The sequence below is a fragment of the Triticum urartu genome, chromosome 4A (assembly GCF_056163025.1).
Source record: "Triticum urartu cultivar PI428250 chromosome 4A, HENAU_Tu73, whole genome shotgun sequence".
Classification (NCBI taxonomy): Eukaryota; Viridiplantae; Streptophyta; class Magnoliopsida; order Poales; family Poaceae; genus Triticum; species Triticum urartu.
In genome coordinates, this window is record NC_141876.1 from 339,100,696 (window position 1) to 339,123,247 (window position 22,552).

A 22,552-nucleotide genomic window follows, 5' to 3' on the forward strand; every position below is an offset into this window, starting at 1 on the left:
ACCCCCCCGGGCCAGTGCTCCTCTAAGTGTTGGTCCAAACAGAGCCACTTGTAGCGCCACCTCGGGGCAACTCGAGGGTTGGTTTTAGTTGTACGTAGTGTTCATCTGAGTGTGCCCTGAGAAAGAGATATGTGCAGCTCCTATCAGGATTTATCGGCACATTCGGGCGGTGTTGCTGGATTTGTTTTAACCTGTCGGAGTGTCTTGAAGAACCGAGGTACCGAGTCTGATCGGAACGTCTCGGGAGGAGGTCTATTCCTTCGTTGACCGTGAGAGCTTGTCATGGGCTAAGTTGGGACTCCCCTGCAGGGATTTGAACTTTCGAAAGCCGTGCCCGCGGTTATGGGCAGATGGAAATTTGTTAATGTCCGGTTGTAAATAACTTGAACCTTAATTTAATTAAAATGAATCAACAGTGTGAGTTACCGTCATGGTCTCTTCTCGGCGGAGTCCGGGAAGTGAACACGGTGTTGGAGTAATGCTTGCGCAGGTTGTTCTCTAGTTTCTCGTTCGCGCTTTGCCTCCTCTTCTCGCTCTCTTTTGCGAACAGGATAGCCACCATATATGCTAGTCGCTTGCTGCAGCTCCACATATTTTTACCTTGCCTTACCTATAAGCTTAAATAGTCTTGATCGCGAGGGTGCGAGATTGCTGAGTCCCTATGACTCATAGATTACTTCCAAACCAGATGCAGGGCCTGATGTTTCCGCTCCAGATGACGCGCTTGAGCTCAAGTGGGAGTTCGACGAGGACTCTCAACGATACTACGTGTCTTTCCCTGATGGTCAGTAGTGGTGCCCAGTTGGGGGTGATCGGGACCGTGTCGCATGTTGGGTTATCTTTTATTTTGGCGCCGTAGTCGGGCCATGAGTGTTTGAATGTTGTAATGCTATTTATGTACTTTGTGTGACGTAGCGAGTGTAAGCCAACTATGTATCTCCCCTTTATTATTTATATTACATGGGATGTTGTGATGATTGCCTAACTTGCGACATTGCTTTTAATACGGTTATGTTTCTAAGTCATGCCTCGACACGTGGAAGCTATAGCCGCATCGAGGGCGTTACACATCGCCATGACGTAAACTGTGACATTTTTCTCTACAAATTGTGCAAGGCTTAAAGAACATGGTAGTACTCGGAAGATGGCGGATTACAGAGGGAAAACAGAACAAAAGTACGTAAGAAATGCAAACAAATAAATAAACAGCCTTCTATTTCTTCTTCCCAGCTTTGCCCTCCTTCCTCCTGACAATCTCGTCCTGGTACCGGATACCCTTCCCCTTGTATGGCTCCGGAGGCCTCCACTTCTTTATGGTGGCAGCAAACTGGCCGATTTCGCTCTTGTCGTACCCACTCACGATGATTCTCGTGTTCTCCTCCACCTTGACTTGAAGTCCTTCTGGGACAGCCATCCGGACAGGGTGCGAGAATCCCAGGTTCATCACCAGGTCTTTGCCCTCCACCGTCGCACGGTACCCAACCCCCACTAACTGAAGCCTCTTGTCAAATCCTTTTGACACCCCCACGATGATGTTGTCCGTCAGGGTTCTGCATTAACAACAATTTGCAACCGTGTTTTTAGAACAACTTCGAGATGATTGATCTAATCCAACCAACCAATAGTTACTTTTATTTAGTTAGCGAATGAATGTGCAAACATCATTCTGCTTCTGTACAAGAACATTATGCTCTTATGATTAACGACAGCAAATTTAGGTACCAGTGACAGGGAAAAAAAAGGAAGGCCTCCTTTGGTTTGTAGGGATCTTGTAGGAATTCCATATGATAGAATTTTCAAAGGAAAAAAAAATCCTATGATGCCCTTTGGTTTGTAGGAATGGATTCCTATTCCTATGTAGGATAGGATCCAACCCTTCACATTTCAAAGAAAAAAAAAACATTAGCTTACACTCAATGGAAAAAATTCCTATCCTATGCATCAAGTGGCATCTCTTTCTCTATAGGAATTGAGATGCATGTCATCTCACTTCCTATGAAATTCCTATTCCTATCCTATGAATCAAAGGAGGCCGAAAGGGTTGTCTAAAGCTTGACTCAAGGAGTCAAGGGTTGTCTAAAGCTTGACTCAAGGAGTCAAGGGTCAAGGGATCGATCCATGTTCACAAACAGTGAAGGAGATAGAATTTGGTCTTATATCAATCTACCATCATGCAAAAAAATAGTTGTAGTGGCAAATCCCTTGACACTTCACAAAAATTATATCTTTCTTTTCCATTTATTTAGTTCCCCACCTAAACTAGATTTGTTTGCCTTGGTATGAATAGACAACAGGGTACCAAATGTAGGAAATAAATACTTCTATCCAAATCTTTTGCAGACATGTTACAAAAGCCCTCTCTGTTTCTTCCCCACCTACATTGAACAATTTTAGAGCTAAATAAAGCAAGATGACCACCTACATTTATGATTGGTGAGACAGGATGTCTCCCAAAGAATTTAAACATTGCTTTCTGGAATCTAGAATCTTGTAGGAGCTAGTAAGAGTAAAAGGTTGTGCAAATAGCATATGTGATAGAACTTCATTTTCAGGCACTGGTGGTATCACAGTGTAATTAATTAATTTTTTCATACTGCCGCTCTTGAGTGCAAGAAGTGATGGCTAATATATGTGAATTGTGACAAGAGCAGGCATCACAAGTTAGTACTCACTTCGGGTATACAAGAAAAGATATGGAACAAACATACTGAGCAGTGACGCAATGACAGTGAAATAAGCAAACTCATTTTGCAGTTTCTGTTGTCAGTTTTACCTGAAAAGGCCATGCATCTGATTCGCCCTTTTGGTTTCCACAGTCTTGAATACTCTCAATTTGCCAGTCTCTTCTTTCACAACTTTTACTTCGGCGGGATAGTTTAATGTCAACTCTCCTAGTGGACCCTTAGCTTTGACAAACTGCTCCTCTAGTGTTAGAGTAACATTTGATGGAACTTCAATCGGCTTCTTTCCGATTCTAGATTCCTTGCATTCCACTGTTTTTCTAATGAAACCAACTCTGCCAGCAGGGATAACACGAAGAAGTATGCCTTGTGACTTCCCAAGGAAGCCAATTCTTGAATTGCTGTTTTATTTCCCACAAAAATAAGATTCGGTAAAATATTATGTATTTTGCATAGAAAAGCACAAGCCCTTACGTCAAAAATAAGAACATGTTACTTTCGCTGCAGACACATTAGTAAAGCGAAATACAGATAAAATCATGAATGCTCAGCAGGACTATTTTTAGTGAGACCCAAAGACAAAATGATATAAGCTACAAAATCTAAAAACCGGTAGCTAAAAACATGACCCTGAACCATTCACCTAGCATGAGTACCACTCCGCTTTTCTTGCTCGGTAGTAACAAAATAAGATATTAAAGACACTTGTTTCAGTTCTGCACAAAATCCACTCCTTGTTTGGAGCTCAGCTTATCAGTAGCATGATAAGGCAATACTTCATTTAAAGCTTTTGGAAAGCTAGACCTTCAATAATAAAACAACCTGGAGGTGACTTTGCAACCCACGAATCTGGGATATCAATATCTGTATACACGGTAATGAGGTTGTTCCAGAACGGTCCTATGATGAATAACTTCATGATCCACACCATTTTGCGGATACAAAGATTTGGGATGCTAAATGATAGATGCATATTGTAGGCGGATTACCGGCCTATGGACGCAAGTCAAAATGTGGGAGTACTATTAGTATACCCAAGGCATTGGCACATTGAACTAAGTAGCAGGACAGTAGTGCCCCATCCACAGCCACAATCCTAGTACTAACACAATGAGCAAAGTCCCCACACGATTACGTGTCTCCTGATTTCTAAGCGTCCGAGAAGCCTGAACTTACTAGTACTACTTGGTAACCAATCTACTTACACAGCCTATTGGCAGTCCCTAAGCCAATAGCATCGGAATCGAGAACTACTTATTCTCGGCGAAGCGACAAGATAACTGCAGCCTACAACGAATACGATTGCGGGTGATCCGTCCAGGACCGCCTGCGCGGGTGGAACCACGGCGCTCCGTGCATTTCAACAGAGGGAACCAAATCGAAGAAAGTGGCGAAGAAACAGATAGACTCGTCTGTGAAGACATCGATGAGGGGTATAGAAAGTAAGCGGTACCAAGGGAGGTGGAGGGAGGGGGAGAGGGACGCCATGGACGGGCTCCGTGTTGCCGCCGCTCGCTCGGTGTGCGCGCTTCTTTTTCTTCTTCGTGTGCAGATTTCTTATCCTTTATCCACAGAAGAAGGGGGAAGAGGGTGGCAGGGGGCCGAGACGCTTCAGACCTCGGTCGACTCGGACCTGACACAGTGGAACGCAGGGGTTAATGAGGTAATATCACAAGAACATCATAGAACTTACGTTGGATGTTTAGTTTTGTGTTAAAATTATGAAAATACGAATTTATGGTCATCCAACTTACGTTTTCGTTTTCATGTAAATACAGTCACTTTATCCGTATCCGGACGGATTGCACGACTGGAACCATTTTCTTTACAGAAACACCCCTGCTTTGTTCTTAATTGCACAGAAGCCCCCTCATCAGCACATGTGGGTCGCACTTGGTAGAGCACTGAGAAAAAAAAGGCCGAGCGCACGTCACGCTTGACAGAAAAATGAGAAACAAAACTTCAAAAAAAAAAAGAAAAATGGGAAACAAACAGGGCCGTGTGAGGCTTGGACTCGCGATGCCATGCACGTGCATGGCCTGAGCAAACCATTGTACTAAGCACGTCTTTAAACAAATATACCATATTTCACTTTATAATGTAAGCAGGGATCAGCTGATATTTTCACAAACTTGCAAGCTAGGGTCACCTACTGGATGCGCGGTACTAATCACTGGAACATGCCCAAGCTTTGTTCTTTTGTAGTTTAAATTTATAGATTTTCATGCCAAAAACTTTTGAATTCAAAATCCATTTGAATAAATTATGGCGAAAAAAGTCCACTCATCCTCGAGTAGTCGTCGTTGCCAACGTATAAAATTCTAGGTTTCTCATTAGACACATGAAAAAGTATGGATTCCAAAATGGCAAAAAAATCGGTCATGCTTGAAATGGTTGAAAATTCTTCCACACAAACCAACAAATTTTTTGTTTGAATTCGAATAATTTAAAATTTAGAAGTCTAGATAAATAAAATATATAGCATAATGATATATCATTTTATCCTGATGTTTGTCCATTAATTAGCTTGCAACTGGCCCAGGTTTGAATCTTGTGTAGGTTATATTTTTGCCAAAAAAACATATTTCAATACAAAAATACGCAAAGTGTTTGTGCCTCATGATTTGAATTCTAGACCTAGAGGTGTGAAGAAAACTATCCTACCGCAACAGTACAAAATTGGATTTTAATTTTAAGTGACCCAAGTCCATTTTGACATAGGAGTTCAAACCAACCATAAACAATTTGTGCGGAATGAAAAAAACTGTGCACCCTCTAAATTCGTTTACTTAACTTGATATTAGAGCAAGCTTATTGCTAACATCATTGTTCTCTTTGTATATGCTTGAATTTATAGTTGTCTCGGCTAAAAAAGAATTTATTTGTCGCAAAAAAAGAAAAGAAAAATAATTTGTTAGTCGGGTTGAACAATATAACAGCATATGCATCTCAATACTAGACAGCAAATGACGTCCAGTGTGGTGGTTAAAACGTGACATTGGACTGAAGAGGTTGCTGGTTTGAACCCAAACAGCACGATTAATTTTTAAATCTTCAAATCTTTCTCACGTCCACTGGCAGGTGAGTCCCCTATAGGTCCGATTGCCAAATGGGACCCACAGACTTAATTATCAGTACTTATTACGTGTGAATGAAGTATACAACCGCAATTATGAAAAAGCTGGGGGTGTTTCTGCAAAATGGACGTTACACATGTCATACCAAACGCCTCCTCCACCAACAGTCGTTGATAGTGGGGCCATGCATGCATGGCACGCCATGCAAGCGGTGGATACGCCCGCGTACATGTTTTGTGACTGTATTTGCACCGTAACGCAAGTTGGATCACCACAAATCTGTATTTTTGAAGTTCTAGCACCAAATTGAACATAGAAAAAAAGTTATGTGACTCCCAATGATATTACCTCGGGGTTAATTGATAGGTTTTCTTCAAAAAATTACCATGTACTCCCTGTAGCGAAGAGTATGGTATATTAATTTACAGATGGTGTGTTTTGTACATAGCTGCCTAAAGCTCTAAGAGCATCTCCACTCGTTCAGCCCCCGGCGCACCCGGCGATTGCATTTTGGCGTATGCGTCGGTGGTTTTTTCGCCCTGGGGGCGATCCAGTTCCTAGCCGCGCCCTAGGTTTCGGCCCCCAGACGCCCATAAATTCAAACTTGTCTTTCCCGCTGCCAAAAAACACCATAAGTTCGGCAAATCATGTCACAGTTCGGCGATCAAACGTACACGAAAGTTCGGCGATCAAAAGAAAAGACGTGTAGACAAAGGAACACATCAAACGGCAGGCTCCTCTTGCGTGGGACTGGCGAGTGTCGACGAGCTCGGCGTCGGCGTACTCGGCGCCTGTGTGGCTTCTATGCTCAGGCTGGTGGTCAGCGGCGTGGCTTCATCGCTAGACGTCGGCATTGGTGTCGGCGTGGGTGTAGGGGTGGTGGTCGAAGCCGGCCCACGCATATGGTTCAGGATGAGGCTGCGCTCCGCCAGGTACCATTCCTTGACCTGCTTCTCCATCGTCGACATGTCCGCCGACATCAAGAATGCCAGGTCGGTGTTCCTCTTCTTTGCGGCGACGTTGATCCTGAGAAGGTCAAGCTTCACGTCCTCCTTCGTCATCAACGTTGACCAGCGCGCGTCAGATTTCTCCTCCCTCTTTGCGGTGTTGTTCTTAGCGTCGGAGATGCACTGCTCGATCAACGATTGCAGCCGTTCGACAGCAGGTGTCGTGTCCCTCGCCGTCTTGGCTCTTTTGCTGCCATCAGGGCGCCTATCCGCCACCCCCGGGGTAGGCACGTCCGGCTTGTACGTCTCCTTGGCCTTGGCGAGGGTGAGCCGAACCTCCCTCCACTTCTCGCAGGACTCGATCCTGGAGAACACATGAAGGAACTTGAACTCGGGGTCTCTAGTGTCCTGCCGACACATGGTGAACAATAGAACCATGTGCACAGCCGAAGAACAAGGGTCGGCGAAGTACATGGCGAAAAAGAGCTAAGCCGGCGGGCCGGGCATACCCGACCCTCGATGTTGGCGCCGCTTTCTGAGCGAGTTGTGACCTCCTCTACAATCCCATGCCATTTGTTGTAGGGCGCCTGGATGATCGCCCAATGGTTCTACATGGCCTTGTCCCCGCGCTCCATGTGGATGGTGGTGAAGTAGGGGTCGACCAACTTGCGCTCGTCGAACGCCATTTGGATCCTTCTCCAATACATGTCGGTGTTCTGGTTCGCGCCGGTGATCGGATCGACGCCGACGGTCTTCCATGCTTCGGCGAGGCACATGTCTTCCTTCGATGTCCACTTGATGCGAGGCTCGCCCGGCTTGGCATTGGCCGCCTTCTTCTTCTTTCTCCCTTTCGTCGTTGGCGTCGGCTCCGCCTCCTCCTCCACCTGTTCTTCATTCCCCCTCCTCCTCGGCATCGTCGAGCTCGTCGTCCATGTCGGCGTCCATTATGTCGTCTTGTGCGTGAAACCCGGGGCTGGAAGCGGCAGCGACCGAGCCGCTTGTGATGATCTCGTCCATGTTAGTGTCGGTGTTACTGAACTGCGGCGTCGAACCGTGTCCAAACGACAGGGCGCCCCGGCGCAGAGGAGGCGCAGGCGAGGCTGAGTACGCCGACGGCGAGTAGCTGTACTGGGTGTTGAGGCCAGTGGTGAATGCGGGGGAGGGGGGGCAGTGTGCTGGTCAAGGTTGAGGTCGGAGGGCGAGGCACGCGGCGGCGCGCCATGAAGGCGATGTTGGGTTTGAACCCTCCATGCGCGTCACCGTCGGAGTAGCCGGGCGATGGTGCATACCCCCATTGCGGTGGGGGCGGCGAGAGGTTGGCCTGCGATGTGACACTCGCTTGGCTCCCCAGGCGGCCTGTGGGCAGTGGCCGACTGACAGGTTCATCATCCCCGTGCGAAACTCCTCTACCTGCTCCGCTGCCGCCGCCACCACCGCCATGTCCCTGGCTCTCTTGACGATGAGCCTGTTCCGCCGGTCGATGGTGACCACCTCCTGGGGCTGAACATCCGTCATCCACTCGGCGTTGGTCATACCCGACGGTCTTGCCATCGGGGCCCTTGGCTTCCTCTGCTTCGGCTGGGTGGCATCGGCGGCGGCGGCGCGAGGGGCAACATTTTTCTTTGGTGGCATGGTGACTGGTCTGATGAGGAGAATGGTGGGAACGACAGGGGAGAAGGGGCAAGCAATGGGGGGAAATGGAGGGAAAGGGCGGGGGAAAAGCGGGAATATGCCTGGTGTCGCCGACAGCGCGGGCCCACGCGCCTTTTCGCTTCCGCCAGCGCCCCAGGCGCCCCGGGAGGCTGGGTTCGGCTGGGGTTCGCCGGCTGTAATTTTGGCCCAAACCGGCGATAAATGAGGAGTTGGGAGCGTGATTGGGCCAATTTTTCGCCGCCGGCACTAAAAAAGGCGCCCCGGGGGGTGTTGGGGGGTGGGTGGAGATGGTCTAATGCACTCCAACGCTGACTCTCAAGCCGCCCGAACATGTTTTGTCCTTCGACGTGGTACCTGCCCGCCAGGGTGACCATTTTCATATTAAGCACGCAGTATATTTCATATTAAGGAAGCAGGATTTCATAATTGAAATACATCAGAGTACAACATCATATAGCTTCAGCACTCAGCTACCCCATTACACAACTGCAGCAGCACCAAGTTTCACATGCAACATCTATAACCTTTTGAAATTAGCATCATAGATGGTACATAGACAGATGAATCTCATTTGAAAAACTGCTGAAGCGGAAGGCGAATATTGAGCCTTCATTGATGTTGAAGGTCTTTGCAAATTTAGGCCAGTGCCTCTGGACGATTGACCGTCCATCCTTCGTCCTCTTCAGGAACACTTCAATATTGAACCGCGGGTGTTGTATCAATAACTTCCTTGCCGCCTGACCATACAGGTGGTTTGAGAGGTAATCATCAGTGAACTGTTTTGGATAGGCTTGAAAACAAGGATGTGCATAAATATCTTCTCTATATTGGAAATGGGGCAAAGGAATAAAAAGGCAAGGTATAATAGTTAGTACCATGCTGTAGTGTTGTCTTCTTTATTCTACAGACAAAGATCTTGTTGTTTTTTGTTGCCAATTTATTTATCCTAACAATCTTTCTGAGTTTCTCGACTTAACTGATATTCACGGACAACTCATTTCCCCATATTCAAAAAGGGTTGAATAGTGGGTCAAAACCTCTGATAGCGGGGTCTACATGTGCAAGATCAAATTGTTAAAAACCTAATATTTAAAAAGAATAAGTGGAAAGGTGTGTTATTAACTACAGCAGGCCTAATATTTAAAACAAGCAAACTTAGTCATTCAAACATGTATTGTGCAGGTCTAAGTACATTATTTACTGGCCTTGTTTGGATCCATGGGTTATAGTTAGTGTAAGTGCATCTAGTGCCACCTTTAGTTGGTTTTGGAGTATTGACGACAAACTTGGTTGAGGGACTAATGTGTTGGTGAGAATTGCAAGATAGCACAGGTAGTAGTCCCATATTGATTCGGTTTACCTACCAGAGATGACCCCTAAAAATGTGTGAAGACATTGAAGATAATGGTGGTCTATGAAGAGGTTCACATTGAAGACTATGACATGAGAAGACATCATATGAAGACTATGGAGTGCGAAGACATAGTTGTTTCGCAGTTTCCTTTTCTTCTTTGTTGAGTCATAGGAACCACCGTACTGTTAAGTGGGGTCCAAGTGAACAAAGTCAGAGTGACTAATGTGATGCCCAACCAAATCCTATGTCTTCGAGCCAAGACAATGAGAGCAAATCTTATCCAGAGCTGGATGAGTCAGCTTTACTTGTAGCCCAAGTCAAGCTACCGCGTGTGTTAGAAATCTGACCGTTGGACCCATGTCAGTTCCTTAGTGACCCAGGGTCATTTCGGACTAATCAGGTCGGATTGTCTCCTGGCTATAAATAGCCCACCCCCTACACCATAAATTGGTGGCTGCTCAGAGTTAGTGCATGGCTTTTGTCGTTTGAGAGCAACCCACCTCTGAAGCATTTGAGAGAGAGATCCTTGCAAGGACAAAGCCCATAACACCCAGAGCCAAAGAGTGTTAGGCATCACTGAAGTCTTTCTGTCCGCATGATCTGAAGACTTGTTACACTTGAGGAATGTGAATCCTCCAGCCGGTTAGGCGTCGTGTTCTGAGCATCCAAGAGTCATTGTGGGTTGCCGGTGAATGAAGTTTTTGAAGGTTTGGAAGTCTACCTTGAAGACTTACTAGAGTGATTGGGCGAGGACTGTGTGTCCTTAGCTCAAGGAGAATAAGGTGAAGACGCGGTCTTCTGAGTTAAATCTCAGCCTCCCTAACTGGACATACACTTGTCACAGCAACTGGAACTGGTCTACCAAATCCTTGTCTTCACCAAGCTACTGGTTCTATCCCTCACTTCCCTTTTACTTTACAGTTTGTCTTCGTGAAGTCATTGCCTCCCTGTATGATCTGATTGACTTCACTAAGTGAAGACTGTTTACTGTAGGGCTTCGTACTGTCTTCCATCCTGATCCTTACTACCTAGCTGCTGATAGTCTTCGTGCTTTCACTTCACCGCTTACTTGACTATGGCTTGTTTAGTGTAGTCTACCTTCCGCTGCATATCAATAGGTTCATTTATATCATTTGTCTTCAAAGCCCCCGTGTTTTGAAGACTTTCATAAAAATCGCCTATTCACCCCCCCTCTAGTCGATAACTAGCACTTTCAATTGGTATCAGAGCAAGGTGCTCCCTTGTTCTTTGTGATTCGGTTTAACCACCTGGAGTTTTAGCTATGTCGACTACAGGGATAATCAAAGTCTCCGCTGCGTGCCCTGTCTTCGATGGCACTGATTACCCCTACTGGAAGAATAAGATGCGTATGCATCTTGAAGCCATTGACGTCGACCTCTGGTATGTCATCAAGAATGGCGTTTCCAAGGTCGACGAGGTGTCACCGCTGCCAATGTCAAGAGGTTCATTCAACTGGACTCAACCGCCAAGAACATCATCTGTGGTCACCTGACCAAAGGACAGTACGGTCGTGTGAGTGCACTAGAAACTGCGAAGCTAGTCTGGGACTGGCTCTCCAATGTCAACGAAGGCGTCTCAACCCGGAGAGACTCAAGGATTAGTGTTCTTTGCAACCTCTTCAACCGCTTCAAGAGAAATGACAATGAGAATGTCCAGCTCACATTTGATCGCTTCACTGATATCACAAATGAACTTCGCGCACTCAGCGCCACTGAGATCACCAAGCATGAAATCGTCAAGACGCTTCTGAGATCGCTTGACAGCTCATTCGACACCTTGGCCTTGATGATTCAAGAACGCCCTAACTTCAAGACTCTCGATCCGTCTGACATACTTGAGAGGCTCAACACACATGAGTTCCAGCAATCTGAGAAAAGAGATATCTATGGTCCTAACTATGGACGAACTCGCGCTTTAAAGGCAAAAGTTGTTTCCTCATCTGAAGAAGAATCTGACTGCAGTTCTGAGGATCCTGAAGACATTGAAAAGGAGCTTGCTATGCTTGTGAAGAAGTTCCAGAGGTTCACCAAGAAGAAAGACTTCAGAAAGTCCTCGAGATCCAACTCAAGAAACGATGAAGTTTCCTCACGTGACTACAGGAAGAGAACATGCCACAAGTGCAAGAAACCTGGTCACTACATCTCTGAGTGTCCTCAGTGGGATAACGAGACCAAGAAGAAGAAGATCAAGGAATATGATTCTGATGACAAGAAGAAGAAGAAATCCTCAAAGTCTTCTTCCAAGTCTTCGTTGAAGTCTTCATCACACAGGAAGAGTTCATCCAGCAAGGCTCATGCGTTTGTTGGCAAGGAGATGGATTCATAGGAGGAGTCTGCATCTGAGGAGGTAGAGGTGGAGTCTGAAGAGGAATCTGATTCAGGCATGGCAAGCCTGGCTCTAGCTTTAGCGTATGTCGCCAAGTCCGTCTTCAACACTGAAGACAATGGCTTCGTCACCAACACTGATGCTAATGATGAGGATGACTCTCCTCCCACCTACTACTTCATGGCATGTGGTGCCAAGGTAAACTCACGTGATGCTTACTTTCAAACTTCAAGTGAAGATGACTCTGAATGTGAATCTAAACCTAGCTACAAAACACTTGCTAAAATTGCAACAGAACAACAAAATGCTATGGAACATATTCAAAAGTTGCTAGACAAAAGCGATGACCTGTTGGACGCGGAAATGACTCGAATTCAGTCCTTAATTGAAGACATTAAAAATCTTCACGTTAAGTACAAAGAACTTTAAAGTCGTCATGAAATGCTCTCAACTACTCATGAAAAGCTCTCCTACGATTATCTTCAAAGGAAGTAAGAGCTTGAGAACTTGAGATCGGCTCATGAAGATCTTCAAAAGGAGAACGAGTCACTCCATGCTCAACAGATCAATTCCGCTCAGGAAGACTTTGAGCCACCATGTTTAAAATGTCTTGAGCGTGATAATGCTTCTTCTGTTGCTGGATGTTCTACCGCTACTATTGTTGCTATGTCTTCAACTGCTGATGTGGAAACTAACCCCTCTTTTGAGGATACCACTACTATTGCTGATGAGAATGCTAGGTTGAAGACATTGCTTGAAACAGGAATGTACAAAAGCCTCAAAGGGCATCAGACAATGTGCGATGTCCTCAAGAAACAAATTCTGAACCGAAACCCTAGGAAAGAGGGTGTTGGGTTCGAGAGGAAAATGAATGTTGATGGTTCCTACTCGAAGCTTGAGCAGTACCCCAAAATCACATGGGTTGCTACAAAGGGACCTTCAGTGGATCCATCTACCTTATCTGGCTTCACTTGTGCTAACCCTATTATCATTAATGAATCCTTTGATGCAAACTATAAATTGTTTAAGAATCAGAATGGTGAAGTGTTTGACAGGTATATTGGTACTAACTGCAGGAATGGACCACCTTTGAAGAAGATCTGGGTGACCAAGAGTTGTCTCGATAATCTTCAGGTGGATTTCATCATGACACCACCTAGGAAGAAGACAAACCCCAGACCAAAGGCTTCATATGATCCAAAGGCTTCATACAGACAGAGGACTCACCAGAGTCACCCTAACACCAATGTTTTGTGGGGAAACCATACTCATACTTATGAATATGAGTGTGTTTCATCAAACAGCTATGTTCATAAGACCAAGAACTTTTCTGCTTATCCTTATGAGTATTATTCACCTCCTGCAAGGCTATTTTCTAGGGCTCCAAAGCCGAAGTTCTCAGATGCTGCACTTAGACTCATTGCTTCTAAGCCACCCCTGAAGATGTGGGTGGTTAAGAAAAATTAACTCTCTTTTGCAGGGAAAGGTCTCTAGCCGGAAATCAAAGGCGTCTGATGCTTATGCTGGGGACCTAAAACATCTTGTGGGGCGCAAGATAAAATTCCCAAATGGTCTTACTATGTATTTTGTTCCTGGATTCCTTGACAATCATCCTATCTGCCTAACCAGGATCTGAACTTTGATAATCTGCTTGTTCGTCAAATGTTTATGCTTCCCATTTCCCTTGGTGAATTCTATCCCCCTAACTGCACTGTAGGGTACGATACCAAAGGCTTCTGAGCAGATTATGCATAGTGGATGCACTAACCACATGACTAGTGATCGAAGTCTTCTCATGGACTCAACCTTACATCCATCTGACAAAAGTCACATCACACTTGCTGACACTGGTAAAAGCAAGGTATTAGGACTAGGTAGAGTTGCAATATCAAAGGATCTGCACATGGGTAAAGTGATGCTTGTTGAATCCCTTGGTTTCAACTTAATGTCTGTCTCAATGCTTTGTGACTTGAACATGATTGTGATATTTGGAAAATATCGTTGCCTTGTTCTTATGGAATCTGACATATCTCTAGTCTTTGAAGGGTACCGAAAAGATGATCTGTACATGGTAGATTTCTCAGCAGGACCACAGTTGGCCGTATGTCTTCTAGAAAAAGCTTCAGAGTGCTGGCTCTGGCATCGGAGGCTAGGGCATGTCGGCATGAGGAACTTGTACAATCTCGCGAAGAAGAAGCATGTCGTAGGCATCGAGGCCGTCAAGTTCAAGAAGGATCATCCGTGTGGTGCCTGCGAAGCTGGAAAGATGACTAGGGCCAAGCATCCCTCGAAGACAATCATGACAACATCACGACCCTCCGAGCTGCTTCACATGGACCTATTCGGCCCTACTCACTACTCTACTCTTACTACCACTGCTTGTCCCTATGGCTTCGTTATTGTTGATGATTACTCAAGATATACATGGGTGCATATAATTCTCTACAAGAATGAAGTGCAGGATGTCTTCAGACGATTCGCCAATCGTGCCATGACAAACTATGGCATCAAGATCAAGCACATTAGAAGTGACAACGGCACAGAGTTCAAGAACACCAGCCTCGACACTTATCTTGATACATTGGGCATCACTCATGAGTTCTCAGCTCCATACACACCTCAGCAAAATGGCATCGTGGAGCGCAAGAACAGAACCCTCATTGAGATGGCACGAATGATGCTCGATGAGTACAAGACTCCAAGAAAATTCTGGCCTGAAGCCATTGACACTACATGTCACGTCATCAACCGTGTATACCCTCACAAGCTTCTAAAGAAGACATCATATGAGCTACTAACTGGTAAGAAGCCAAATGTCAGCTACTTCAGAGTATTTGGTGCTAGGTGCTGGATCAAGGATCCACATCACACTTCAAAATTTGCACCAAAAGCACATGAAGGTTTTATGCTTGGGTACGGAAAGGATTCACACTCCTACAGAGTCTTCAACCTCTTTCACTATAAAGTGGTTGAAACTATGGATGTGCGGTTCGATGAAACTAACAGCTCTCAAAGAGAGCACCTGCCAAATGTGCTAGATGAAGTCTCACCAAGTGAATCCATCAAGCTTATGGGTACTGGAGAAATCATACCTTCAAAGGCTCAGGTTGAAGAAGAACTCATCATTTTTGCACCTAATCAACCTGAAGACACTGCTCAGCCCGAAGTCAATACTGATGATGAAGACAATGACCAGCAAGAGCAAAGTCGTCATCCCGTTCATCCTCGTGTTGCAAAGGAAGTGCAGATTCAGAAGATAATCGATAGCATCAATGCACCTGGTCCACTCACTCGTTCAAGAGCAACACAACTAGAAAATTTCTGTGGGCACTTTGGATTTGTCTCTATATCTGAACCCAAGAAAGTTGCTGAAGCCTTCATGGAACCTGAATGGATTCAAGCTATGCAAGAAGAGCTTCAATAGTTCGAGTTGAACAATGTGTGGGAATTGGTTAAGCGCCCTGATCCTCGCAAGCACAATATCATAGGCACCAAATGGATCTATCGCAACAAACAAGATGAGCATGGTCAAGTTGTCAGAAACAAGGCTCGTCTCCTTGCTCAAGGATACACTCAAGTTGAAGGGATTGACTTCGATGAAACATTTGCTCTGGTGGCTAGGCTTGAAGCCATTCGCATACTGCTAGCCTATGCCAACCATCACAGCATCCTCCTATACCAAATGGATGTGAAGAGTGCTTTTCTCAATGGCAAGATTGAAGAAGAAGTGTATGTTGCACAACCACCTGGCTTTGAAGACCCAAAACATCTTGACATGGTATACAAGCTCAACAAGGCATTGTATGGCCTCAAACAAGCCCCTCGCGCTTGGTATGACACTCTTAAATACTTCCTAAAGAGCAAAGGCTTCAAACCTGGTTCCCTGGACCCCACTCTCTTCATGAAGACATACGATGGTGAACTGTTTGTATGCCAGATCTATGGGATGACATTATCTTCGGCTGCAGTGACAAGAGATACAGTGATGAGTTTGGACACATGATGCAAGAGCAATATCAGATGTCCATGATGGGTGAGCTGAAATTCTTACTCAGTCTTCAAATCCATCAGCAGAGCAACGACATTTTCATGTCTCAAGAGAAATACCTCAAAGATTGCCTGAAGAAGTTTGGAATGCAAGACTGCAAAGGGTACACGACGCCAATGCCATCCAAATGTCAATTGGGTCCCGACGACAATGGTAAAGAGATCGATCAAAAGGTATACTGCTCCATGATTAGTTCTTTACTCTATTTATGTGCATCTAGGCCAGATATAATGCTTAGCGTTTGCATGTGTGCCCGATTCCAAGCGGCACCAAAGGAATCGCATCACTTAGCAGTGAAGCGAATTCTTCGATATTTGGCTTACACCCCAACACTTGGATTATGGTATCCAAAGGGCTCAGAGTTTGATCTAGTGGGATTCTCATATGCTGATTATGCCGGTGACAAGGTTGATCGCAATTCCACATCAGGCACATGTCACTTTCTTGGATGATCTCTTGTCTGTTTGCCTTCGAAGAAGAAGAACTCTGTATCTCTCTCCACTGTTGAATCTGAATACATTGCTGCTGGATCTTGCTGCGCTCAGCTTCTATGGATGAAGCAAACTCTCAAGGACTATGGCATCCACCTTAAGCAAGTGCCACTTTACTGCGACAATGAAAGAGCCACCAAGATTGCCAACAACACAGTCCAGCACTCGAAGACAAAGCACATTCAGATCCATCATCACTTTCTCAGAGATCATGTCATGAAGTAAGATATTGATATCATTCACGTCAACACTGAAGAGCAATTGGTAGATATATTCACAAAGCCCTTGGATGAGAAAAGGTTTTGCAAGCTGCGGTGTGAGCTAAATATCTTAGAATCCTCAAATGTCCTGTAATTGGACACACATCCTAATGCTTATGCATGTTGATGACTTAGACGTGCAACACACGAAGTAACGTATATCTTCAGTCAATGAAGACATACACTCTAAGTGTGAATACATTAATGCAGAATTTGACCTCGGAGCACCACGATAATTGTGCGCCGTGTTTGGGTCTAATACTTCCTATACGGCGGGTAACACCACCACCACAATCTTTTCGAAGTGTTTCATGTGGCATCAAAATTGCATAGTCTTCACATTTGATTTGTCTTCAACATTGATTTGACTTCAAGGTTTATCTTCGCAATGTTGGTTTGGTCTGATATGAAGACAAATCAAATGTGATTGAACTGCTCGTCCTCTCCGCCGTCGCCGTAGGTGTCTTCCGTTGCCAAGTTAGGGCACGGATGATTGAACTTCTCGGCCTCTCTCTCCACCTCGTCTAGCAGTTCGTCAGCGGTAATTAAAACTTACTTTTTACTACCTTTTTGATCCGTCAAATCCATCCACTTCAATCAAAAGTGGTTTCTTCACTTCCAAATATGAATCCATCCTTATCTGCATCTCATATCATGCCAAGTATATTCACTTATGCTTCATAACTAGTTAGATTCCTCACTTGTACTTATTCATGGATTGTACAAATCTGGAACCGACTCTCTTCAAATAAGTGAATGTCTTCTCTCTATGAGGTCAATGTCTTCAAACTGATTTTTCTTCAAAATCGTCTGAGAATGCATCTAACCTCTTCCCCTTCCCTCGAACCTTAATGTTGTCACAGGTACATGTCCGTGGGAGAATCCCTTGGTTCTCATAGTCTGCATTCATTTGCAGAGTTCTTACAGCAGCACATTCACTCACTTGAAGCCAGTTCCTGTCTGACCAGCAAAAGGAAGCCATTCACTGTCTTGAAGCCGTCCAGTCTGAATATAATGGCAATAAAGAAATTAGCTAGAAAGGGCGGCAGGCAGCGCCGTGGAGATACAACTAAGGATTTACCTCCATACCTGTTTGAGCTATAAAAGTTAGATCCTGAGGAAAGCTGCAACCAGCGCAAGACCCGAATCCAATGGATTCGAAGATATTGGGCGGAAGAATGGTTCATGTACAGATTTGTGACTGCTAAATATGCTGAAAAGAACGCCATCAAGGGCCCCTAGGGAGATATTCTGTACAGAAATCTGCAGCCCAAGTCCAAGTATGAAGCCATTGCTCAAGGTTTCTACCCATGCATGGTCCATGGACCGTTGCTAGAGAATGCCGACCCATCATCTGTGTTATAGTGTCACGAAGCCTTTGCAGCACCACCGAATGTCATTGATCTTCCAGACGATGATGAAGACATGCCTCATAAGACCACGGGAAGAAAGGGCAGGACCTTGAGCAAGAGGGCGCCTGCAAGCAAGGTATCTCAGTCGACACCAGTGACAGAACCAGTGATTCAGCAATCAGGAGATCCAACTCGGGCTTCCGTTTCTTTTGCCGATCCTGTGTTGACTGATCGTCCTTCGACGTCGACTGCCTAAGACGTTGCTCCGTCCGTACAACTCCATATCTCAGATCCCCTGGCTGCTTCGACTGTTCCACCCACTCCACTGTTTGTTATCCATCATGTCCCAGAGGACCCAGTGAGCGCTGCTAAGGAAGCTTTACGCCAAGCAGGCCTTATGATGGAGCGACTGAAGGTGGGGCACGAAGCTAGCTAGGGTGCCTATGATGCCAGCTCTGCACTTCAAACTAATGTCCAGGTGAGTAGATTCCGACTGATCTTTCAGCTTGATTTTTGCTCTGTTAGGATATGGTACTTGGAAACTGCTCCTTCATTATTCGTAAGATGTCCATGGATGAACATTTTCCATGAATCTGGACCTTGCATCTGTTCACCCACTGGGTGTGGGATCTTTGATGAATATCTGTTTGTAAAGTTCTACTCCGACTGGACGGGCTACGTCGAGTGGAAAGTCGAACCAGTGGGGGCACGCCAAGTGCACCCACTGGGTGTAGTTCCCGAGACTACTGTTGAATGCTCGATTCGGTAGTAGTCTTAGAACTCTTTTTGCCGAAATGACTTGAACTTGTATCTCATCGCTCGAAAGAAATTGACCTTTGTTCTTGTCGACTGACCCATCTTACTTGTTGATTGTAGAAACCTTGTGATCTTGTGGTTCAGTTTGCTGACTTGGAGCAGAAGCAGATCCAGCTCGACCTCGACTTGAAGCTAGCCAAAGAGAACTTGCAGAAGGCTAAGGACGAAGCGGCTGCCATGGAGGTAATAACCTGTCGACTGTTTGCCTTGTCTTCTTTTCCTTTCAATCTTTGAACCGAGTGACTCTACTCGAACAGATGTGCGTACTGAAAATAGACAACTCCAAGCTCGTATGAAGAATGTTATTTCTTTAGAGAAAATGAAGCAGGCTTTGGAGCAGAAGGACCTCGACCTTGCAGCAGCACAGAAGACAGCGCGAGAGAAAACTAAACTTGCCGAAAAGAAGCTGGCTTCAGTCGGCAAGTTGGAAGAGGAAAACGCCAAACTGAAGATTGCCATCAACGAAGCCAACAAAGAAGTCGTGCACCTGAGGAAGGACAAGGTGACTCTAACTGACAAGGTTGGAGATCTCACTCAGAAGAGAAACGACCTGGAGGCTTATCTGGGAGGGCTCGCTAAGAAGTTGTTCCTTATGCTCGAAGGTACTTTCCCTTGTCCGACTAATTTGTAACTACCAACTCATCATGTGATCAGTTGACTCATTATTTTCTTGTGTGTGTGCAGAATTCTGTCAAAACTTTGAGGAAGAGATAGGGCGGATTGAGACGAGCCTGGACCCCATCAACTCCCCCATCAAAGATGAAGCTGCTATGAATGTGCTGCGACAGGAATCCCGCCTTGCTGGCGTTGTAGAATATCTTGCCCGACCGAAAGTGGCGATGGTGCGGATCGACACAGAACTCTCGCCAAAAGTTTCCTTCCAAAACGACTTCGAGTCTCTTATGACTCGACTTAATGAAATCCCTGGTCGAGTGCAAGTGTGGAAGAAGTCCTCTGCCCGGTGTGGTGCTGACGTGGCTCTGCCTCTGGTCCGCGTCCATTGCAAAGAAGCTAAGGAAGAGAAGCTAGCAGCTATCAAGGTCGCCAATACCAAGAGGCTTCAATTCCAGTCTTTTATGGAGACCTTCATCGAGGCTACCACCGGCATCGCCGATGGGATCGACCTAGATGAATTCGTTGAGCCAACCAGCCCCCCTCCTGCTGAGGAGTGAACGAACTTGATGCTACACTTTTATTTGCCTCGGAATGCCGAGTGATTTTGTAACCGTTAAACTCGTTTGGGCTTGATGCCCAAGTACTTCCGTTCGTGGTTCTCAACCTTGCTGGATTTTTCTAAACTTGATTTTCTCTCGAATATGATTGCTTTGACTGCTTGCTGAATCGACCTCAAGGCCATTGTACTTGCAGCTTTGATGAGAGGGCCACGGGCATGAACGCCAGGTGGTGCACACGACCTGCACCTCATCTCCTTGCGGATTGGGATGGAGTGGATGTTGTACTCATGGCATAGCTCTAACGAGAGGGTCGCAGACGTCAGCACCAGGTGCCGCACATGACCTGCACCTCGTCGTCCTGACGGATCGGGATGGAGCGGACATTGTACTTGTGGCGCAGCTCCGACGAGAGTGCCGCGACGCGAGCACCAGGTGCCACACATGACCTGCACCTCGTCGTCCTGATGGATCAGGATGGAGCGGACGTTGTACTTGTCACATAGCTCCGACGAGTGGGAGGATTGCTCTCCGCTTGGAGTGGTTTTTTTAAATTAGGCGACTACGGGGTTGTAGATAAGTCCCTGAGTGGGAGGATTGCTCTCCACTCATAGTGGTTTTTCAACTTAGGCGATTACGGGGTCGCAGCTATGTCCCCGAGTGGGAGGATTTCTCTCCACTCGGAGTGTTTTTTTAACTTAGGCGATTACAGGGTCGCAACTAAGCCCCCGAGTGGGAGGATTGCTCTCCACTGGAGTAGTTTTTTTACTTAGTCGATTATGGGGTCGCATCTAAGCCCTTGAGTGGGAGGATTGCCCTCCACTCGGAGTAGTTTTTTTTAACTTAGGCCATTACGGGGTCGCAAGTAAGCCCCCGAGTGGGAGGGTTGCTCTCCAATCGGAGTATTTTTTAACTTAGGCGATTACGGGGTCACGGCTAAGTCCCTGAGTGGGAGGATTGCTCTCCACTCAGAGTGCTTTTTTCACTTAGGCGATTACGGGGTCGAGGCTAAGCCCTCGAGCGGGAGGATTGCTCTCCACTCGGAGTAGTTTTTTAACTTCGGCGGTTACGGGGTCGCAACTAAGCCCCCGAGTGGGAGGATTGCTCTCCACTAAGAGTAGTTTCTTAGCTTAGGCGATTACGGGGTCGCAGCTAAGCCCCAGAGTGGGAGGATTGCTCTCCAGTTGGAGTGTTTTCTTACCTTTGGTGATTATGGGGTCGCGGCTAAGCCCTCTAGCGGGAGGATTGTTCTCCGCTCGGAGCGGTTTTTTAACTTAGGCGATTACGGGGTCGCAGCTAAGTCCTCTAGTGGGAGGATTGCTCTCCACCCAGAGTGTTTTTTTAACTTAGGCGATTACGGGGTCACAGCTAAGCCCTCGAGTGGGAGGATTGCTCTCCGCTCGGAGTAGTTTTCTAACTTAGGCGATTACGGGGTCGCAGCTAAGCCTCCAAATGGGAGGATTGCTCTCCACTCGGAGTGGTTTTTTAACTTAGGCGATTACGGGGTCGCAGCTAAGCCCCCGAGTGGGAGGATTGCTTTCCACTCGGAGTGTTTTTTTAACTTAGGGGATGACGGGGTCGCGGCAAAGCCCTCGAGCAGGAAGATTGCTCTCCTCTCTGAGTGGTTTTTTACTTAGGCGATTACTGAAGGAAATATGCCCTAGAGGCAATAATAAAGTTATTATTTATTTCCTTATATCATGATAAAAGTTTATTATGTATTAACCGGAAACATAATACATGTGTGAATACATAGACAAACAGAGTGTCACTAGTATGCCTCTACTTGACTAGCTCGTTAATCAAAGATGGTTATGTTTCCTAACCATGGACAAAGAGTTGTTATTTGATTAACGGGATCACATCATTAGTTGAATGATCTGATTGACATGACCCATTCCATTAGCTTAGCACCCGATCGTTTAGTATGTTGCTATTGCTTTCTTCATGACTTATACATGTTCCTATGACCATGAGATTATGCAACTCCCGTTTGCCAGAGGAACACTTTGTGTGCTACCAAATGTCACAACGTAACTGGGTGATTATAAAGGAGCTCTACAGGTGTCTCCGAAGGTACATGTTGGGTTGGCGTATTTCGAGATTAGGATTTGTCACTCCGATTGTCGGAGAGGTATCTCTGGGCCCTCTCGGTAATGCACATCACTTAAGCCTTGCAAGCATTGCAACTAATGAGTTAGTTGCGGGATGATGTATTACAGAACGAGTAAAGAGACTTGCCGGTAAGGAGATTGAACTAGGTATTGAGATACCGACGATCGAATCTCGGGCAAGTAACATACCGATGACAAAGGGAACGACGTATGTTGTTATGCGGTCTGACCGATAAACATC

The 22,552-nt window shown here is 45.9% G+C and overlaps 1 protein-coding gene across 1 annotated transcript; it reads right to left on the bottom strand.

Moving 5' to 3' along the window:
- Window positions 1–1,076: 1,076 nt before the first annotated feature.
- EMB2394 (Ribosomal protein L6 family) lies at window positions 1,077–4,348 on the bottom strand. Its single transcript, XM_048674939.2, has 3 exons — window positions 4,135–4,348; window positions 2,774–3,082; window positions 1,077–1,550 (listed from the first exon to the last, which is right to left on the bottom strand). The coding sequence occupies exons 1-3, from the start codon at window positions 4,167–4,169 to the stop codon at window positions 1,214–1,216; spliced, it is 681 nt and encodes a 226-aa protein (XP_048530896.1). The 5' UTR covers window positions 4,170–4,348; the 3' UTR covers window positions 1,077–1,213.
- Window positions 4,349–22,552: the final 18,204 nt, after the last annotated feature.